Here is a 22704-nt window from a genome sequence, read left to right as displayed (position 1 = left end):
TCGCATCAAAAGTTGGAAAAAACCAAGAAAATGATAAAAAAAAAAAGGAATGACCTTAGCATGGAAAACAGGCGTGTACTTAAAGAAAAGCAAACAAACAAATAATAAAAAAAAAGCCACAAACCCATTTTCCCATCAACCCAATACACGTGGGGCCTTAGATGCCAGTGAATGAACTCCTTTTCCATAGCATTGAAACAGCTCCTTACCAACCTAACCTTGCATGAATACACATTGTAAACAAACCCATGAAGACAAACGTCATTTGCTTTTATCCCTTAGTTGAGCATTTCAAAGAAACATCCAACAGCTTCATCTCCATGCCTTGCATATATATCTACCAGTGCATGAGATTGGCCTTGAGTATAGTGGGCATGAGGTGAGAAAATGGGTAGGTGGTGATAGAGAGAGGAAAGGTGGCGGGAACAAAAGATGGGTAAGGAGAAAAAGATGGGCATAGAGATGAGAGATAAATGGGTGAGGAATAGGTGGTGAGTGAATTGAGGAGAGGAAGTGAGTCCAATGGTGGTGGGATGAGTACACACATGCATGTGGTGTGCATGGAATGGGTTCAATGTGGTCGTGCATGGCCATGCCAAGAGGGGAAGAGATGGGTATGAAAGGTGGCTATGCATGGTGAAAATGTGGGGGGTATGGTGGTGTTAAAAAGAAGTGATACGCATGGAGGCATGAAAGATGGATATGAGGAAATAGGAAAATGGGTTTAGTGGGATGGCATGATGGCTATAATGGATGACAATGGGTATGAAGACTTAGAGGGAGAGATGGATAGATGAATGACGGGTATAGTGGAGTGTGGGAGTGTGATGACATGCATTGGGGGTGAGATATGGGTATAGAGGCAGAGTGGCTGGGAAACGTGAGTGATGAGAGGGTGAGAGGGTTGAGGGTGGAAAGTTAGGATCAACATGGTGCTCACTGTCACCACAATAGCAAATAGCACCAAGGAGAAGCTGCCGGTCTTAACTCCTCATCACTCTTTCTAGGTTCCTCATTCTTAGCAGCCATCACAATAAGGAATCACATCAACTATGTAGGCGGGCAGGGTTCCCATTGATAGGCCAAGCAATTGTGTGAAGTGAAACAGCTGCAGAATGTGCTCCAGAATCCAAAGAACTTCTTTTACGGATAAAAACACAAGAAACTTCCCATCCTGGCTGAAACTTGGGAAGAAAGCACTGCGAATGCTTTGAGCTAGATTAATCACAGTCGAATCTTCATTTTCATTGCCCTTGGACTGAAATTCGTTAGCTTTTGATTCTCAAAATGGAGCCCAACGTGACCAATTGTAGCAATACCTAGTGTCAAGCTTCCTTGTCCCTGATGACCACCCTACAGGAAACCAAATATTGACCGAGAAGCTCAGCCAATAGAACCCGTGTAACTGGTCTTGCACTCAAGGGTTTGCCAATCCCTCCAACAGCACGCACCCCACCACTCACAATATTGACGACAAAGAAAGAGAAAAGGTTCAGGATATCTTTTCTCAGCATAAATTTCCATCCCGTTCTTCATAAATAAGTATCAGAGACCAGGAAAGGCATCCAAAACAGAGCATGAAAATATAGAATTGGAATGAACCAAGAGAACCAGGTTGCATGTTTCAAAATCAGTGGGCTATGAACAGGTGGGACAAACATGGAAACATACATGTGTTCACCAAGTATAAGACTCAAGAATGAGTCAAGCTGCTTACAGAGAGAAAAACAAAGAACCTAAGAATACGACTAAAACAGAGCAAGGTAACCAGCAATCAGATTCAGCAAACGAATAGGTGATCATGATGTCCATATCAACACAAACAATGTCTAGGAATTCAAAAAAAATAAATAAATAAAAATAAAAAAAATTAAAAAAAAAATAAAGAAGAATAGAAGTGTGAATGAGATCATAGCAAAACGACTAAAAAACAAACATACCTGGGAAAAATTCTGCTCAAACCATGCACACCCTTAGCTTCGAGTGGGATTCGTCATTCTCAAAGAAAACCTCCAGAAAAGATACAATGCTCCCCAAAAAAATCCTTGCTCAGCAGCTCTCCTCTCCCCTTTTTTATATCCTCCCCTGTTCCTATCTTCTTTGGCAAACCATTACTTGCCCTACTGTTCCTCGCATCAGCAGCATGGCCCTCCAATCACCAGCATGGCCCCTGCCATCTTGACTTGCTGCACATCCCATCTCTCGTAGCTGCTTTCATGCCGAAAGGGAGGTCCCCTCCTCATTAAATCCCACTCCGGGATCATCCTTGAAATGCCACCTTGCTTCAACTTATAAAAATAATAAAAGAAGGCAATAATAATAAAAAAAAACGTACCCTTGAACCAATACACTTGGTTTAAAACAGGGGGTCTACAGAGTGCCACATCATCTTTTCACAAAAATAAAGTTATAATTACTAATTAAGAACTTGTTTGATAGTACTTTTAGGAATCACTTTCAATATTTTTAACATTTAAAAAATTTTATTATTCAAGTGTTAGAGAAATTAAAAATATTTTCTAAAATCACACTTAAATGCACTTTAAACCTTCAATTAAAAAATAAAACCCCAATTGACAAATTGAGGTTTAGGTTACAAAATGAAACTATAGTGGTAATTGATATTTAGGTTAAAAAATGAAACTATAATTAATAATTGATGCTTCATTTTTTAATTAAAGCCTCGTATGACAATTGAGACTTCAACTTAATTAATTATTCTTAATATTTATATAATTAACTTTTAAAACAATAATAAGGAAATAAGTAAAAATAAATAAAAGATGCTCTTTAAAATTTTTTTTTCTTAAAAACATTTTTTTTGTTTTTTTGTCTAATGCATTATTTTAAATAAAAAAATAAAAAAAAATAGTTACCAAACAAAGCTTATTTTTTATTTTTAAAAAATTATTATTGAAAAAAAAGTTCAAAAAACAAATAAAATAAGTAAATCGTTATACTTTTCTTCTTCTTCTTCTACCCATTCTCTTTTCATACACCATACCTTTGGAATCAAATTGAATAATCTCTTCCTTAAATTTTGGGTAAGAAGCACAAAAATAAAAGTTTTAAACCCTTTTAAAAAACTTATATTTAATGTGATATATTTTTATCATATGAGTGTCACATCATTCTTCCATAAAAATGAAATCATAATTGTCAATTGAGGTTTTAGTTCAAAAATAAACTCTTAATTGACAGATTTTAGGTTATGTAATTAACAATTGAAAACTCGTATGACAATCGAAACTTCAATTTAAATTAAAAAATATATATTTTTTAATATTATGATTCTACGTGGTAATAAAAAGATCATTATTAACACAAGTCTAACAAAGAGATTGAATTTAATTATTTTTTCATAAAAGGGGTATTTTGACCCAAAACTCCTCTTCCTTTTCTTCCGGAGTTTGGATGGACTGGGTTTTGCCCTTTTCGAAGCCCATACTTGATTTTGGAAGAATTGGGCATCAACAAAAGGCCATGATTAGTAAATATCATGCATGAAAGTCCAGTCACTTTCCATCCCGTACGGAATCAGATTTTGTTTCATGTAGTTGGACTTTTCTTACCAACCTCTTTAAAAAAAAGGGGGATGCTCAAAATTCAAAAGCCTTGATACCCACTCTATTCAATATGCCCATCATGTTAACACGTCTCTTTGGGTAAAGACAGGGATTGAGGATTCCAACTTGGAGGAAGATAAAAATTACAAAAATAAAATTTAAATATTTGGCATCAGATGGGATATATTTCCTATTTTGTGTTTTAATTTCTATATAAAATATAAAAACTCGTTATGGATACTAATTTTTAAAAAATTAATTAAAATTTTGTATTTTAATTTCCATATAGAATACAAAAACTTATAGAGATGAACGTTTAAAGAGATTTTTTTAAGTACGAGTTATGGCTAAAATAAGGAAAATAAAGAACTTTATAATTAACCATCCGATAGACAACTGATTTTTAAAAAATGTTTTTAATATAAAAAGTGTTTTTTAAAAAAATATTAGGTGTTTCACAAAACTTAGAAAATACTTTAAAAAAATTAAAAAATTACTTATAATATTAAAAAAATCATTTACAGTGTCTTTTTTAAAAAATTACTTGGTATTTAATTTTCTAAAAAATAATTGATGAAAAAATATTTTTACTAAAAATATTTTAAGTAAAAATATTTTCAAACACATTTTAAAAAAAGTTTTTACTCCAAATGTTTTATGATAAAGTGTTAAAGTGTTGTTAGAAGAATTATCTATATTTTTTTTTCCAAAAAAGAATATTATAACTGATTTTTAATATTATAAGTGATTTTTTTTTATATTTAAAAGTGTTTTGTAAATTTTTACAAGGGTCTAAAATTTTTTCAAAAACGTTTTCTAATTTAAAAATTCTTCCATTTTTCTTTATGAATGATAAAAGATATTAAATATGAGTTACTTCCTATAACTTAAAAATAAACGTACGTTAATAATTTATTTTAAAACAGTATTTTTAATGAAAATACCTTCTCACCCATAATGGTCCAAGCTTCCATCGACAAAACCAAAGGGTATTTCCGTCATTCAATGTCCTCATTTACAGTTGGGCACCCACCAACTGCGTGCCCCAGAAATTCGTGCAAGACTGTCAATCACACACGCTCAACTCCACTGGCTGGCAAACTGATCTAAAATCTCATTGGCTGATATCAGATAAAGTCAGAGAGAAATGGCGAAGACCTCCAATCTTGGCCAATCAGACCGTATATAATTCATTAATTTCTACGACCAAATCATCATCAGGCTCTTCGCTCTTCGCTCGTCGCTCGTACTCCCGTGAAATGCGTCGGACACCGTCGCTGCCACGGCACATCAACGGTCAGTCACGGGGTCGTGTCTGAACTCAGACATACTCGCGAAAAGCACACAATCAAATTCTAGTAGCGATGTTCTCGGAGTCGGGAGGCTTTGCTTGCTCCGTCGCTCTCTCACGGATCTGCTACTAGGGTTCGGCTTGTGAAGCGACGTCGCGTCAAATCCCTCCTTCTCCAAAGATGAAGCACAAAAGCGAGCCTGCTCATGTTACTAAGCTAGTGAAGTACGTTCTGGTCGGACTCGTTGTTTTTCTGGGCTTGATTTGTCTGTACTGCGGATCTTTGCTCGCTCCGGGTTCCCGGAGAGCTGATGACGATGCCACCGCCGACGGCGTCGATCCCGTGCTCGGCGGATATGTACGTGAAGACGGTGATTTCGATGACTTGTTCGAAGATCAAGAGCACAACCCGGAAGTTCCCAAAAGCATACCTGTATGCATTGCTTTGCATTTTCGTTAATTGATTTTTTTTTTTTGATTCGGCAAACCGTGTTAATTGCTTTTAATTTTCGGTATGCCTGTATTAAAAAAAAAGGAATTTTTTGCGGCCTTTATTGAGATTCAAGAAACAGGGAAATATTTTACAATCTACTTCGTGTTTTTGATTTGGTGAAGGCACACTTTTATTGAACAACTGGTAGTTATTCAAATTTTTATTAATTATATTGTATTTTTGATCTGGCAAAATCGTTATGGGCGTTGTAGTATTTTTGGTTTGGAAAAGAACATGCGGATATGTAACAATTTGTATCTGTTGAGCATTTTGTTGATTATGTTGAAATGCCTATTCTGCTAAAATTATATACGTATGTAACAACAAATTGTACTTACTTCAACTTTTTTGTTAACATTTTGTGTTATCAGTTGAGACAAAGGCAGACCGATATTTAGTGATTTATATTGTTTGCTAGTTGATAGTTATTTTGTTTTATGTTTTGGTAAAAAGCATACATTTTCTGTGCAATTAATTGATTTTTTTTTTTTTTTTTTAATTTTTAATTCTGGAGTTTTGATTAGGCAAAAATTGTTGTTTTCACTGTCTCCAACAGGTTTGTGATATGAGGTTTTCGGAGTTGATACCTTGCTTGGATAGAAATCTCATATACCAACTGAAATTGAAGCCCAATTTGGCATTAATGGAGCACTATGAGCGGCATTGTCCACCTCCAGAGCGGCGCTACAATTGCCTGATTCCACCCCCAATTGGTTACAAGGTTGGTGACAGTTTTTTCTTATGCCAGTGTTCATTTGATTTGGCTTCAGTTGGTTTTTATTCTGATTAGGCTGTTATTAGGATACCAGATACCTATTAGATGGCCGGCAAGCAGGGATGAAGTGTGGAAGGTGAATATACCACACACACATCTTGCATCAGAGAAATCGGATCAGAATTGGATGGTTGTGAATGGAGATAAAATAAATTTTCCTGGTGGTGGAACCCATTTCCATAATGGAGCTGATAAGTACATCATTGCTCTTGCGAGGGTATGCAATAATTTAACCCTATATTTGACTTGGTTTTATTCTCCTATTTTTTTCATCATATCCTTACTGTTCAATGTCATATTGATGTAGATGCTTAAGTTTCCTGATGATAAACTCAACAATGGGGGAAACATCAGGAATGTTCTTGATGTGGGTTGTGGGGTTGCAAGTTTTGGGGCCTATCTTCTCCCCCATAACATTATGGCTATGTCTCTTGCGCCCAATGATGTTCATGAGAATCAAATACAGTTTGCACTGGAGAGGGGGATCCCATCTACTCTTGGTGTCTTGGGGACAAAGAGACTTCCTTATCCAAGCAGATCATTTGAAATGGCTCATTGTTCACGATGTAGAATTGATTGGCTTCAAAGAGATGGGATTCTCTTGTTAGAACTGGATAGATTACTAAGACCAGGTGGGTATTTTGTGTACTCTTCTCCTGAAGCCTATGCACGGGATGCGGTAAATCGAAGGATTTGGAATGCTACATCTGATCTGCTGAAAAGGATGTGCTGGAGAGTTGTTTCAAAGAAAGACCAGACTGTTATATGGGCGAAGCCGACAAGTAACAGCTGTTTTGCAAAGAGAGACCCTGGGACTCTCCCCCCTCTGTGCAGTTCCGATGATGATCCTGACGCCTCTTGGAATGTGTTCATGAAGGCATGCATCACACCATACTCAGGAAGTAAGGATCACTCATATTTGTGATAGTTTATAATGATGTTTCACTGATTTTATGGTAGTTGGTAGATTTTATTTTATTTTATTTTTTCTTTTCTCATATTGTGCCTTTCAAATATTTTGGTACCATAATTCTCTGGCACTGATTTTCCCTCCCCTTCTGTTGGTTGCTTTTGTTGATATTGTATGCTTCCAATATATAACTCCTCCATTCTTGTGTGCTCGATGATAAAAGTTAGTTTATGGTCCAAGTCCCCAAAACTGAAGCCTGGTACAAATTGGTTGGAGATGGCAAAGCCAAATACAATTCTGCTGACTGTTGTTTTTATTTTGTTTTTGATAGGCTAGTCTGCTGACTGTTGTTAAGCAAATAAAGTGTTAGCTTGCTAATCTATATTTTTTTGGACAAGCATTTCCCTGTAATTGAACCTTTGACTAAAATTGCAAGTTTTGTTGAGCAAGGAAGCATGTTGACCACAAAAATTGAATTGGGGGTTAGTTTCTAGAAATCCTTCTATCCATCTTCTTTTGGTATGAAGTGAGGATGAAAAGAGTGATTTTATGACCATCTTCTCTGTATAATTTTAAAAGATATTCAAAAGAAAGGTGAATATTTTTACTAATTATATACATGGGTGGTTGTTTGGAAAATCCTGTTGAATGCATGGAATGCACTTCATAAGGGGCTTGCCACGGTCAGATAGACCATTCATGTTATGCCTTTTCAGATGGTTATGATCTCCTGCCTCTTATCCTCCTCCATAAAGTTACCCACACGTCTTAGACTTCTGTGCAAAATGGGACTGCTAATGGCCTGTTTAACCTGGAAACTAATTAGGTGTCAACTTTTATAAACAGTGTAATCAATTGTATTCTGAAGTTCTTGAGCACATTTCAGTTTGAATAGGATACACATAGATTGATAAACATTCCTGCATATGCATTTGGTTGGGTCATGGATTCTCAATTTTTACTGGCTAACTTCAAATGGAACTTCCTGATTCTTGTCATTTTGATTGACTGAGGTTGTAACTGCAGTAATTTTCCCAGTGATTTTGTTCTTAACATTTTACCTTTGGTGGTTTAAATAATTTTTGGTTTGTGATTTTCACTTTTTTTTCTTTCTATCTATTTGAGAAAACAGAGGTGCACAGACAAAAAGGGAGTGGATTAGTTCCTTGGCCACAAAGGCTTACCACTGCACCCTCTCGCCTTGAAGAATTTGGTATCAGTGCTGAGGAATTCCAAGAAGACACTGTAAGTTTCAGAAATTTCAAGAAGACACTAAGTTTCTAGAACTATGAAAAGGCAGTGCATGATAGAACTATTATATTTTTTCTGTTTCTCCTGCCTTCTTATTTTCAGTCTCTAGTTACAAATCCTAAACTTCTTGTCATTATATGACTCATGTAATGCAGAGCATTTGGTATTTTAGAGTGTTTGAGTACTGGAAGCAGATGAAGTCTGTTGTAGAGAAGGACTCCTTCAGAAATGTCATGGATATGAACTCAAACCTTGGTGGATTTGCTGCTGCTCTTAAAGATAAAGATGTTTGGGTGATGAATGTTGCTCCTGTTAATGCATCTGCCAAACTGAAGATCATATATGATCGAGGCTTGATTGGAACAGTTCATGATTGGTATGCTTTTGATCCCACTAGCGCAGCCCTTGACACCTTTTTTTCATCCTCAATAGCCTTTGATATCTTTATGCATATCTTATGTCCTGAGTCTTTCCTGTTGATGATCTTGATTCTTGCACAAGAATGTAATTTTTTTTTATAAATTTATTTGCAAAAATCTTGTGTCTGGTCTCAGATTCAGATCACTGCTCTTTCACTTTACACAATGGAAATGCCATAAAAGCACATATCAGAGAATGTACGGAATCCACAGAAAAGTTTTGTTAGTATCCAATTAGTCAAAAAAGCACGAGCCTATGGTAGCATTGAGAATTAATTAATTGATCAGTAAACTAATCTAGCTTGAATTAGACTGTTTGAGGGGACTTGTATGGTGATAGATGCTGCGAGTTTTTTCTGCTTCTGCTTTTGCTTCACCTAGTTTTATTTGATTATCTGGTAACATGGATTGTAGTATCATATAAGGTGGAGTGCCACTGGTTCTACCCTATTCAGTTTCTAAGTCGTTTTCTATTTTAAGTTTTGACTGTGAGCTCTGCTTAATATATTTACAGGTGTGAATCATTTTCTACATACCCACGCACCTACGATCTACTTCATGCCTGGCAAGTGTTCTCAGAGATTGAGGAACATGGCTGTAGTTCAGAGGATCTACTAATTGAGATGGATCGGATACTACGGCCAGATGGCTTTGTCATTATAAGGGACAGACCCTCTATCATAAATTATATACAGAAGTTCTTGATTGCATTAAGGTGGGATGGCTGGTCAATAGAAGTAGAACCAAGGATTGATGTTCTTTCTGCCAGTGATGAAAGAGTTTTAATTGCAAGAAAGAAATGGGAGGAGGTTTCAACAATTTGAAATCTGCTTCCTTTTGCCCTGGTATGTGCTGAGCCTATTTATTTTTTTCTCTCGTTCTCACTCTAGTTCGTCATGGAATCCATTATTGATTTTTTTTTTTTCGGTCTCTTTAAGGCAGGCCAGCTGCTGCAGGGGAGCAACAACAACTTAGTACCCATGAAAAAGAGTGGGGGTGCCAGGACCTCTGTTGAGTTGGAGTTGGCATTTAGGACCAAGATTCCATAATTTTTGAGAAAAAGTCACAGCATGTAAAGAGACAAGTGATTAGGAATGCAGCCATATAGGGATACAGCCTTATCTGGAAGAACCAGTGGGGCATGAGTTAAGCTATAAATGCGTTATTTGAATAACATTTTTTGTATTCATTGGGTGGGTTTTCAAGTAATTAGTATCGCTTCGTAAGTAGACTGGCATTTCTTTTATGAACTGACAAATACTCTTGCACATACATTTTCTGGTGTAAATTCCTTTTGGCCCTTTCGCACTGGCCGAGCTTCCTCCACAACTGTTGTATAGCTGTTTGGGTTCTCTCAGAACCCGAGCATTCACGAGGAATAAGCAAACAGCTAGTAAGAATGCCCGACGAAAAGTGCAGAACCTCCATGTGTAAAAGGTATATATAAAAAAAAAGCACCAAATAAAATAAAAATTAATCATGCTCTGTTCAAAAGGGCCAGACTCAAACACCAAGGTATAATCACTGTAATTTAGTCGTTATTTTAGAGAGATCTAAGAATTCGTACACATGGTATTTTTTTAATGTTTTGTAAAGCCATAATATATGGTCATATTTGGACCTGTTTCCAAAAACAGTTTTATGTCTTTTCATTACAAAAAACCAAAAATCATGTTTTGTAAAACAAAAATCAGAAAATACTTTTTCTTTTATTTAAAAAATAATTATATAAATATAAAAAATAATCAAATATTACAAATAGAAATTATTTTTAAAACATATTAACAAAATATAGAAAATAGATTGAAATTTGAGACCATTTTGTTACTCGATGCATCCCCTAGAGCATAGAAATCCCACATCAACATTGACTTGGGGACGTGGATGTACCCGAGCTGAACACGTGGCAATCCTATAACTGCTTTGCTTCCCGCTCTTTGCGTGCATAGTCCATACCGAAGTGAAACCGAAAAACCGCCTTGTCTCTCTGTCATTTTCTCCTCAGACCTCCAATGTCGATTCTTTCCTTTTAGCACCCTGCCAAAAGCCTTCACAGATCTCTGTATATCATCTTCCACAAGGTGATCATTCCTTCCTCATCGCCAATTCCAATCTCTTTCCTCCAGATCTAAATTAATCTCCTCAAATTTGATGATATTTGTTGATTCGGTATTAATTCCTGGTTTAGAAAGATTTCTGATGTTTTGTTCCCTTTTAATAGAGATGGATTCAGATACATTGGCTGAGCAAATCAAAGAACACTTTAAGTACGATGCCTCTGAAGCTCCGGCACCGCCGCTTAAGCAACCGTTTGTAATCGGTAAAAATATTGTTTCACCTACAGAGAATGACACACAGAATAATGGATTCATTTGTTTCTCTGCACCATGTTTGTTAACATATGATATGCTGTAAGCTTTATTTGTTCCTTTCAAATCCCAAACTGAACCTGAACCGGAAAAAAATTGCCTCTGGTATTTAAAGGTACTTCATCAAACTTACAGGTGTTGCTGGTGGCACTGCATCTGGAAAAACAACTGTTTGCGATATGATTATTGCTCAGCTTCATGATCAACGAGTTGTTCTTGTAAATCAAGTAATTTCCTATTTTTTTCCTTGACCTGTCTATTAATGTTCGAACCACTTCTAATTTGTTTTTCTTAATTGGAAATGCATATGGTTTATAGTTGTAGAAGATTTATAAATTGCAAGGAGATGCAGCATTTTTTATTATATAGCTTAGGTCACTTGATTTGTTTTTTTGTTCACCTTGCCCAGAACTTCTTTCAGTGCTCACTGTACCTGAAATAGATGATTCAATTGTAACAATCACTCATATATTCCTCACAACCAAAGCCCTATGCAGGGGATGCAAGATTTTTGAGAATTCATACTGCAAATCTTGCATATTAAAGAATTTAATTCTAGAGCTCCCACCTGCTCTCCAACAATCAAATGGAATGATCTTGTAACTTAGGCTTTCATTTCTTCAGAAACTTCGTTTTATGTTCTTAGGTTTGTTTTTCACAACCATTGCAGGATTCATTTTATTGCCCGCTAAGTGATGGGAAATTAGAAAAAGTACTAGAGATTAATTTTGACCATCCAGGTGAGCATCTCATGCCAAGTTTTTTAATTTATGAATAGTATAGTCTGCATGGAAATTGGATATTATTGGTGTTATTAGCATTGCTTTTTCACATTATGGATGCTTTTCAGATGCCTTCAATACAGAACTTCTGCTTGCTTGCATGGATAAGCTTAAAAATGGACAAGCAGTCAGCATTCCAAATTATGATTTCAAGACTCATAAGAACATTGAACCAGGACGTAAGGTGATAACCTGCCTTTAATGTTAATGGACTTCCTCAGTGCAAGATGTTGACACTTTTTTGGTTGATCTTATAGCTCTAGGAATTTTAACTCTTGGTTAAGAGATGAAATGGCTAATCTTGCATGAACTGTAAAATAAGCACCCTTTGTTCACTTGATATGTAATATAACATAGGAATGGAGGTTCAAATTGTGAATGGATTAATTTCTTCAACATGATATATTAAAAAATACCCCATCCTTAATTCAAATAATTTCATGTCTGTTACTGGGTCATTTCTATCTTGCAGTTTATGGAGAGTTTCAACCAAAAATTTTGGTTGGTTTTTAATGCTACTTCTTTTGATCAAATGTAGATTAATGCCTCAGATGTCATTATTTTAGAAGGAATACTGGTTCTTCATGACCCTCGCGTTCGTGATCTTATGAACATGAAGATCTTTGTTGACACAGGTTTTTCTTTCTGTTTATACTATTGCACATACAATTTTTTGGGTTTATGTCTGTAATTTAAGAAATATTTTGAGGAAGAATATAACATACCCTAGCAGAGCTGGAAAAGTTTTCAAGATCCTGCTATCTGTTCTGGAATGATGTTTGAATTGATTATGGCCATGTCTTTTGAGAGATAGCATTGTGGAGAGATTGTAGCTTTGGTAGAGAACATAGTTTCAAGCCAATGGATTGATAAAGAAAATAGTATTCCTGATAAGATTTCAAAGGAAATTGGGGACATCTAATGAAAAATAAAAATTGAGGGTGCTTAGTGTGGCACAATCTAGCTAGTTAATTTTCCAATTTGTCAAATTGATTTATAACAAAATTGTAATGGTGAGAATTTCTTCAATTAAGACCAGGAAAAATGTTCCAGTAACATTAGTTCTTTCTCAGTTCTTGGCTTCTGAAAATGTGCTATTAACCACCACGTATAATCTCTGACTCAATAACCATCATAATAAATTCATCAGTGCAGATTGTGATGTGCGGCTTGCACGGAGGATACAACGTGATACTGTTGAGAGAGGCAGAGACATTGATAATGTGCTTGACCAAGTTAGTGAAATAAATTTATTTATTTATTTATTTTAATAAACATTTTCTATTTGAGGGGCTCCTTTTTTCTAACAAGATGATGTTTACTTTTTGGTGCATGCATACAAGGCTAACTACTAGTCATGTTTACATGTTTCATGGATCTTGTCTACGTCATAAGTCCAACAGATGTATTATCCTGTATACAACAAAAATGCAAGGCAAACGGAGCTTTTTTCTATCTTTCACATATCATAAATTAGTTGGCCATCCCTTTTTAGCTGCTAAAGGATTTAGATATGTGCAGAGTTCACTCTATGAAAATACCCAAGTTAAATATAGTTTAACCTACTACCTTGAAACAATGTGTCCTTGATGTACATGTGATTCCCTGCTGTTACAGCAAACTCATATTGCTGCAATCCCATGCTGTACACCAACAGGTTGAATTCTAGCCATTTGAAGTTGTGGATATACTTTGTTAACCCTGAAGTATGCAATAATTTTTCTGTGATTGTTTGTTTTGGATTTTCTTCATTCTAGATTTTCCCTCAGCTTCTGATCTCAGTACTGTATCTATGTGCTGCCAATATGCAATGCCTTTTCCCCAGCGTATATGCTTCCTGGCCACATTGTGACAGAAAAAACCGAGTTTTAGCAAACCTGCAGAAACAAAGCCTCTTTGAGCAGTGTGCCTTGCAGAACTAATATAAAGTCCTCCTCCAAGTGCAATTTCCTGAACCCTATTTTTATATTTCATGAACCTCTACTGTTGTGCTATGTAAAATCAAATCTTAAACAATCACAGGCAGCTGAAGTCACATGGCAGAAGCTGAAAGTTGAAACCAGAAAAATTTAAAATAGGTTGAGATTTTGCAGTTATTCCTTCTATTATAGGTTAAGTGTTGATGTTTATTCTAGTTGCTTTTATCATGTCAATAGTTTGGAGTTCTATGATCTTAATGTGTTTCTCTTACCATCCAATTATCTGTGACTTGCAGTATGATAAGTTTGTTAAGCCTAGTTTTGAGGAATACATTCTCCCATCTAAGAAATATGCAGACATTATAATCCCTCGAGGAGGAGATAATGACATTGCAGTTGACTTGATAGTACAACATATTCGTACGAAGCTTGGCCAGCATGATATATGTAAAATATACCCAAATGTTTTTATTATACGTCTGACATTTCAGGTAAAGCTTTCTGGAGTTCTATAATTTTTTGTTCATGATTTCCATTTCTGGATTTTTGAAGTAAGCAAAAGGAAAAAGGAAGAAAAAGAAAGAAATATAAAGTTTTAGTGATTCTCTTTTGGTTCAGATTCGTGGAATGCACACCCTTATACGTGATGTTAAAACAACAAAGCATGACTTTGTCTTTTATGCAGATCGACTTATTCGCCTGGTATAAAATCACCATTAAGTGGAGAAATTTTGACTAGTGATTGAGTTGTATTCTTGGCATGTGATGTTTTCTGGAACCATGTTTTAGGTTGTGGAGCATGGTCTAGGACATCTTCCTTTTACTGAAAAACAGATCACTACTCCAACAGGTAATTCATTTGCTTTCATGTAGCATTGGATAGATAAAAACATCACATTTTACTCATCAGCCTCCATCATTTTCCTTGCAATGCACAACATACCTTCTGTATCCATGATAAACTTTAACAAGCATGTTGGTAGTTTGTATGAGACTCTCTGTTTGAATTTTTCTAGCTATCATGCAGTTATCATATCTACTTTGACACTGAATAATGTTTTCCAGATGTTCTGAGACAAGTACTTCTATTTGGTGTTCTGAAAGAGAAAATATGCTAGTTCATTTCCTTCCTTTCTCTACTGCTTTGCAGGATCTGTATATTCTGGAGTGGTTTTCTGTAGAAGGTTGTGTGGGGTCTCAATTATTAGAAGGTATTTCTCTCTGGTGATTCAGTGAGTTGTGAACAAAAGAACTTGTTTTTATGACCTACTTTACCATCAAACAATACCTAAATCATTAATATCAGCGGGGAAAGCATGGAGAATGCATTACGAGCATGTTGCAAGGGAATCAAAATCGGTAAAATCCTCATCCATGGAGAGGGTAACGATGGCCGACAGGTTTGTATAGGCAACTAGCAACTAGATGTCACACATCCCTTCCCTTCCCTTCCCCTTCTTATGGTTGCTAAAATGTTGCTGCAGTTAATATATGAGAATCTGCCAGACGACATTGCAAGCCGCCATGTGTTATTGCTTGACCCAGTTCTGGCTTCAGGTTTGATAAATCTAAATCTCTATTGTAATGTTCACCAAGATGTTGTCTAAAATCCAAGCTATATCAGGAAATTCTGCTGTCAAAGCTATATCTCTGCTGCTCAGTAAGGGTGTGGCAGAATCCAACATCATCTTCCTTAACCTTATAGCAGTAAGCATTTAGATGTTTCACAGTTAATTGGTAATAACAAAAGTATCTCCCCCTTTTTCTCAACTTTAAATTTCACAATGCAGGCACCTGAAGGCATACATGCTGTTTGTAAGAAATTTCCAACATTAAAAATCGTGACATCGGAGATTGATATGTCACTGAACAAGGACTTGCGAGTGATCCCAGGCATGGGGGAGTTTGGAGATCGATACTTTGGCACAGATTAAACAGCTCTTCCCCTTTGAACAGTAGTCAAAAATCGAAAGAACCCCTCAACAGATGTGTTTATTTATTCATTGATTTTTTAGTATGATTGGATTCGGTTTTCTTTCACTCGGAGCGTTCTTACTCATAATTCAATCGAGTGTCTAAATAATTCAATTCCATAAGAGTACAAATTTTTTGTCCAGTGAATTGTTTGTGGTTCCTTCTTTAGTCACAGTTATGGATGTACAGTGAGTTATTTTTCAGAAAGCTGTGAAGGGAAAGAATAATTTCATATTCTTCTCCATTCAATTCATTTCATAAAAAATAACTCATCACATGCTCTTTCATTCAGAGATACAACCAATCTAAACCGAATGATTTGTTGTTACTGCCAAAAATTTGTGTATTACATGAGAAGCCGAATCGCTTAACAAATCAACACTTGGAATTCGTCTTGCTCTTCTTCTTCCTGGAGGCAAAGCTGCTCGGTCCAACTTCTATGGACAGTCGCTTTGTCCTGAAAAGTACAGAGGAGTCAAGCGGATCCACAACAGAGAAATTGCAGAAGAGAAAGAACTGCTAACAGTGTAATAACATGTTGTAACATACCGCTTGGAGAGCTCTCTTGACTCGTTGCCATGCTCTTCTTCAGCACCATCTAATGGAGGAAAATAGCATCAAAATTTAGCAACACAGTTTCAGGAAACAACCAGATATATTTAAATGCTCTATCCCACCCAGAAGTGCTTTGACACCATGGTTCCAGATACAAATAATTCAATCTGTTGCAAAAATATCCGATTTTATACCTTTATGAGTTGATTTAAAAGCAGACTTTTCAGGCTGCATTGTTCACATAAAATATAATTCCAGTTATGGTAGGCACTTGTGACACAGTTCATCAGAATTCTAAGAATAACTTTTGAACAATCGAAGACGGTTCCATTTTAGGTGGTATCAGCCTCATCAGCCGAAACTCAAATTCCAAAATCATTTAGCTTAGAAGAAAATTTTTAGGCTGCATATATTCACACAAGCTGCAGTTAAATGAATTCCATTTCATGCAATCTCACTTGGGAGAAATCATTTGATGTGATAGAATCAAAAGTTTCTCCCATGAATAGTTCTAAAAAGTGTGAGGCGCACCTAACAGCACAAAGATTGTTTCAGGGGCCAAAGTGCAAGACTAACCCAAGGCACATGCCTGAGAAAATTAAGATGCAACTGAGGATGAATATGCAATGCAAACATTCATTACATGCTAATATATCACCAAATATGACCCAAGATTCCAAGTATTTAAAAGAAACATCAACAAAATATAATTTAATAACATTAAATTTCATAGATGGTAAGATATTAAAAATAAAAAAATAAAAAATCTGTGCTCAACTGTTTGGTGCTGAGAGACTTAGAAATCAGAGCAACAATAGACATTGTTTTGCCCTCCCTTGTTCAGTTTCTTAAGAAAATGGGCACAAAATGGTATTATATTGCACAGAGCTTAAAACAAAACGGAAGTAAAATATAAGAGGCATGCCAATCAAATAGGGTGTGTGCCTTGGCACTGGAGGCGCAGCAACTAAGGAGTTGCTGCCCCATGGGCCGCCTAGACACACCTAAAGCATACCTTTAACAACTTGGATCCCATGATATTGTATCTCATCAGCTAGCAAAACATTTACAACCAAGCATGTTGGTTCCTGGGTGAGGGGTCATTGTATCCATAGTTTTCCCCATAACACTGAAGTGGGATTAATCAGTTCTCAAATTGTCACAATGGTAGACAAATGCTAGTCTCTTGGAAGTATGTAAAGATGAACCTTAAGGACTAGAAGAAAAAAGCATTTAGAGGCCCAAACATAAAGGCCAAACCAAAATGCCAATATAAAAAGAGTTGCAATGGGGACCAAAATGCCCTATTAATCAATGCTCTACAAATAAAATTAAGAATAACAAACTAGCCTCCCCAAGAAATTTCTTACACCAATTGATCAAAGACTTGACAAGCAGGATTTTGAAAACTTTCTTTGACAATTCCACCCCTTAAAGAATCTCTAGTCGCATTCCTTCCAAATGCACCGATCTACCTAAAGGGGCAATGTCTAAAATGTTTCTTTTATCTATCAGGAGATCTCTAGCTGGCTGATAAAGTCCAACACATGTCAAGGGTAGAATGGAATTAATATTGGGCAGACATAACAATCCGATTCACTTCTCAATTCCCCTCCAAAACTAGGTAAGAAGGTTTTTTGTCCTGATTATGGGATAAGACATTCAATTGTTTTCATAACCGTCGATCTAGCCAACAAGTCAAGACTTCAAGCCATCAAATCATTGGTTGAGATGGTGGTGTTGTAGCACTCCAACTGAAAAAATGGGCACCGAATCCCAAATTTTTGAAATCTCCCAAGGACTCAAACTATCAATCTAGTCAGGTATTAAGCATCAAGGTACATGAGATAAACTATTTGTTCACTATCACCCTGTTATTGGAAAGACAAATATCTAATTAACTAGCATTTGACCAAAAAATATTTCTAAAGTCATAATGTTCATTAACATAATGAATGGCAAGTAGAAAACAATTATGATTAAAGGTCCCAACTCAATAAGGGCAAAACATACCAGTTCCATTAACTTCATCAATATCGCATTCCAAATCTGAATCAGAACCCCATCGATCTCCTCCATCATCAGAATCCCATCGATCTCCTACTGGAGGCATCCAAAATTCGGCTTCTTCAGTATCACTGTTCTTATCGATCTCATCAACCTCTGATTTCCTTGCTTCAGAGATATTCTCATCAACCTCTTTCTCTTGCTTCTTTTTCTTCTTCTTCTTATCCTTCTTCTTGTGCTTCTCCCCATCCTTCTGCTGCATCTGATCACCCTTGTCCACTACTTTTCTATTGGACATCTGTTTTTCAGCTTCCTTTTGCTCTGTTAACAAAACACCAAATCACCATACGAAGTTAGCAATAGGATATCTAATAGCACACTTCAAATGCATCAAATAAATGAAATTTCTTGTGTTCTAACTTTTCAAGCCAATTCAAAACTACAAATGTTACAATTTTCTACAGCAGGGATTCACAAATTAGGACTAAGTGAAAAAAACAGACCTAGTTTGTTCAGGAATCTTCGCCCGTTGATGTGCTTCCATATATGTTCCTCAGTTTTATTGATGGTATCTCCAGTCAGTTTACATATTAACTTGGAACTGCAACAAAACCAAAAAATAACAATAACGAACAAAAGAAAACATCAAAAAACAGGCAGAACCTCTGTTTGGATGCTGAGAAAGGCGAAGGAAAAGAACATCACATACGTCAATATAATTATTCCGCTCTATTTTTTTCCTTCACTTTCTCAGCAACCAAACAGAAAGTAGAAATCTGGAATCTAGGAAGGAAGAGGTGGGGTTTACCGAGAGACAGGGTCTTGCTTGAAAAGGTTGAGAGGGGTTTTTTTATGTGACAAAGCGAAATCGATAAGGCCCAGACGGCACCGTTTGCTTTGAGAATAGGAGTCCACGGCATTCGGGGGCATTTCGTGGCCGGTTTCAACGCATTTGAAGCGGCCATTTGCTAGGGCTTCGAAAGTGGGAGGCCCCAGTAGGTTGCTCCCTTCGTGGCCTACCTTCTTCTTCTTCTCCTCCTCCACTTTTTCTTCTTCTTCTTTGCTTCTCTGCTCCGCTGTCGCCATTGCTCTGCTCTCTGACTAGGTTTTGCTATTTCGTAGGGCGTGAGAGAACCCGCTTCAACGACAACATCTTAGCAGGACTCAATCAGCGTAAAACGACGTCGTTTATTTGGTTGGGCTGGCCTTTATACAAGATGGAAATGGCCCATTAAGTACTTTGGATTGGGTTATGCGCCCTGGGGTGTAACCCGCAAATCGATCGAATCCATTCGACCCAATTAGAAACCAACTTGGATTGGCCTTCCCCACTCATGAAACTGGGCTGGGGCTGAAATTTTTTGATAACATACTGACCTCCTCGGTCACAGAATTGTTATATATGCTATATGTTATAATGGTTGTGTAATGATTGCAATGTTTTGATCTCCAAATTTATTATTTAATAATTCAAATTAAATTATAATTAAGATACTGTTTATTTTTTGACTGAATAGAAAAAGTTAAAATATTTGATTTTTTCTATTAAGTTAAGAGTAACCTGTTAACATTGTTCAACATAATTAAAATAAACCAATTGATAACATGTTCACTTTAGTTATATTGAACGATGTTAACATATTTAGTTGAATAGAAAAAAAAAATATTTTGACTTTTTTTGTTTAATAAAAAAGCAAACACCACTTAAATTATTAACTTAAAACTTATTATTTTAATACCTATTTTAAATATTAAGATTGTCCGATAAAATTAACTTAAAATTTATTTAAAGTCATTGTATCATAACGATTTTCCATTGCTACCGTTGTTGCTCTCCTTGGATTGTGTGCTGATTTTTTCATGATTTAGTCATATGTATATTTTGTTAGTCTATTAGTATTAAATATTTGAACTTGGCAACACCGACATATATGCATATGAGTGTTGGCTTTTCATTCTTGTAAGGATTACCTTGATCTTTCCTAGTTGATGTTTCATTTTAACCAAGTCCACCGACAATACCAATGAAGTGACTATTTCACTGTAATTTATAATTTTTTCGATGGGAAAGTTGATGATGATCAGGCCTTTGATAGCGTGTTCCTTTGCTCCTCTACCACCTTTTTTTGATCATTTTTGAGCCCTATTGCACATGTTGCCAAAGATACTTGATTTCTTTTCTTCAACATCAGGTAGGAAAGATGGTTGATTAGCTGCAGAGACTTTTCAGAAGCTTCCACCTTTAAAGCAGATTAGTGATGTAGTATTTTAGTCAAATTGGGTGATGAGTACTACCTCTTTACTCGAGATGGCCTCGAGGTTAGGTGGTAGAAGGATAATGGTTTGGAATGATCTGCTTTTGTTTCAAAGTCAAAGGAAAACTTCAAGATATTTTGTGTTACGTCCCAAAACCCACTTCAAGGACAAGATGGTCATTTCGCATTTCAAACCCAAATGCCCAAAATAAAAACGATACAAATATTCATATTATAACTAGAAATGACCGATTATCAAATTTCTATTAAGAGTAATAAAATAAATAAATTCTATGATCTCAAATTCTTAATTTTAAAAACTAACACATCAATCAGAGTGTTATTATCCAAATAACTTCAAATTCAAATAAGTTAAACGATAATTAAATTTTAATATTTAAACAATGTCCAAAATAAAATTTGAACCAAAATCCTAACAAAGAAAAATTTCTCCAGCTTAGTCATGACTCCTCATTCGAATTGAGAGTACCTGAAAAATTATCAACGAAGGGTATGTTCAATAAGGAACATCAATACAGTTTCATAGATCAAACATTTTTAATTATAATTACAAATAGGAGATATAACATATATTTATTTTCATAAAAACTTTTGAGTTCAAAATACTAATATATTCAAACTTTTGAATAAAACTTTCTTATATCCATTTCAAAACAATTTCTCATCAAAATCAAATCAAAAGCATTCAAAATATTTTTATTCTGGTTATAAAATAACAAATTGTGTCAAATTAGGTGAGACTTCACAAGAGTGACTAAATTCAAATTTATTTTAATTAAGGTGAACAAAACCAAATTTCAACAATTATAACCCGTTAACTAGGATCATAAGGTCAACTATTATAACTCGTTGACTAGGGTCATATAGTATCAACTATTATAACCCGTTGATTAGGGTTGAAAATGTCAACAATTATAACCCATTGGCTAAGTCCATATAATATAGAGTCAAACATTTTATTTCATTAATTCAAACTTACAAAACAAAATATCATATCTCCTCATTTTTTCACTTTTCATAAATAAACAAAGAAAATTCTCAAGAAAATATTTTTCATACAAAACACATATTTGATCCATGCGAAAAAATAAAAATAATATTTTTACACATTTCAAAATACAATATAAAAAAAAATTGATTATTTATCTAAATATATAAATTTAACAATCTTAAAAATATTTTATTTATTATTATAGATCCTAATTAATTTCTCATATTAATATTCTTACTTCCTAAACAATAATTTATTTATTTTTTCTAACTTATTTAAATTAAGTCTTTTAAGAATATTTATTTGCATTAAACTATTATTACTATTTAATTTATTTATTTTTCTAACTTATCTAAATTAAATCTTTTAAGAATATTTATTTGTATTAAACTATTATTACTATTTAATTTATTTCTTTTTTTTCTAACTTATCTAAATTAAATCTTTTAAGAATATTTTTATTAAACTATTATTACTATTTAATTTACTTTTTTTTTTTTTCTAACTTATCTAAATTAAATCTTTTAAGAATATTTATTTGTATTAAACTATTATTACTATTATTTAAATCTCCTACTGAAACTTAATAAATACCTACAAATTTTTTTTTCAACACGCGAAATCCTTTCTCCGCATCTTTCATCATCTTTTTTCTTCTCTAAATTCAAAACTTTTAACATCCATACTCATAAATTTTATATAATTTTCACATCTAAAATTGTATAATTTTCTTATTTTTATTTTTATCTAGATCTATTCATTTGAGTAATCAAAATTTATCGATCTCCATTAATAAATCAAACTATATTCATAAATTTTTAATCTTTTTAACCTAGAAATTAATTAAACGAACTCTAATCAAAATTGAGATATTTCAAAGAATATTTAAAGTGTTCAAAACTAATTAACGAATATAAAATATTAATTTAAGGATTAAAAATCTTACCTAAAAAATTGATCTTCAAATCCTAAACATCTAAATCTTCTACTCTCTAATATTTTTTATCTCTATGTAAAAAGGTTTTCTAAATAGAGAATATAGAGAATATCTAATTTATATCTACAAGTTTTAAATACGAAATGATCTTTTTACCCTTATTAAATTTTTTTAATTAATTAATAATTC

At 34.7% G+C, this 22704-nt stretch overlaps 3 protein-coding genes across 5 annotated transcripts; 2 read left to right on the top strand and 1 right to left on the bottom strand.

Moving 5' to 3' along the window:
- Positions 1-4647: 4647 nt before the first annotated feature.
- Positions 4648-9934, top strand: LOC100252501 (probable methyltransferase PMT9). Of its 2 annotated transcripts, none has more exons than XM_010662538.3 (8): positions 4648-5290; positions 5907-6071; positions 6160-6342; positions 6433-7027; positions 8168-8280; positions 8442-8662; positions 9220-9550; positions 9648-9934. In XM_010662538.3, the coding sequence occupies exons 1-7, from the start codon at positions 5039-5041 to the stop codon at positions 9527-9529; spliced, it is 1839 nt and encodes a 612-aa protein (XP_010660840.1). In that variant the 5' UTR covers positions 4648-5038; the 3' UTR covers positions 9530-9550; positions 9648-9934. The 2 variants fall into 2 exon arrangements, with proteins under 2 accessions (XP_010660840.1, XP_002271722.2); XM_002271686.5 differs by having other exon boundaries at positions 4667-5290; positions 9644-9934.
- A 640-nt stretch (positions 9935-10574) lies between these two features.
- LOC100257633 (uridine kinase-like protein 5) lies at positions 10575-15866 on the top strand. 2 transcript variants are annotated; one of them, XM_002271553.5, is made up of 15 exons: positions 10575-10786; positions 10927-11025; positions 11210-11301; positions 11745-11814; positions 11925-12040; positions 12395-12491; positions 13012-13091; positions 14072-14266; positions 14394-14477; positions 14565-14625; positions 14926-14986; positions 15082-15175; positions 15260-15332; positions 15400-15482; positions 15566-15866. In XM_002271553.5, the coding sequence occupies exons 2-15, from the start codon at positions 10929-10931 to the stop codon at positions 15707-15709; spliced, it is 1347 nt and encodes a 448-aa protein (XP_002271589.2). In that variant the 5' UTR covers positions 10575-10786; positions 10927-10928; the 3' UTR covers positions 15710-15866. The 2 variants fall into 2 exon arrangements, with proteins under 2 accessions (XP_002271589.2, XP_010660839.1); XM_010662537.3 differs by having other exon boundaries at positions 10927-11116.
- A 79-nt stretch (positions 15867-15945) lies between these two features.
- Positions 15946-19509, bottom strand: LOC100262754 (uncharacterized). Its single transcript, XM_002271063.5, has 5 exons — positions 19120-19509; positions 18815-18912; positions 18318-18632; positions 16299-16347; positions 15946-16206 (listed from the first exon to the last, which is right to left on the bottom strand). The coding sequence occupies exons 1-5, from the start codon at positions 19395-19397 to the stop codon at positions 16125-16127; spliced, it is 822 nt and encodes a 273-aa protein (XP_002271099.1). The 5' UTR covers positions 19398-19509; the 3' UTR covers positions 15946-16124.
- Positions 19510-22704: the final 3195 nt, after the last annotated feature.

This window comes from Vitis vinifera, chromosome 14 (assembly GCF_030704535.1).
Source record: "Vitis vinifera cultivar Pinot Noir 40024 chromosome 14, ASM3070453v1".
Lineage (NCBI taxonomy): Eukaryota > Viridiplantae > Streptophyta > Magnoliopsida > Vitales > Vitaceae > Vitis > Vitis vinifera.
Note: the sequence above shows the minus strand (reverse complement) of the source record. Positions and strands in the feature narration are given on the sequence as shown.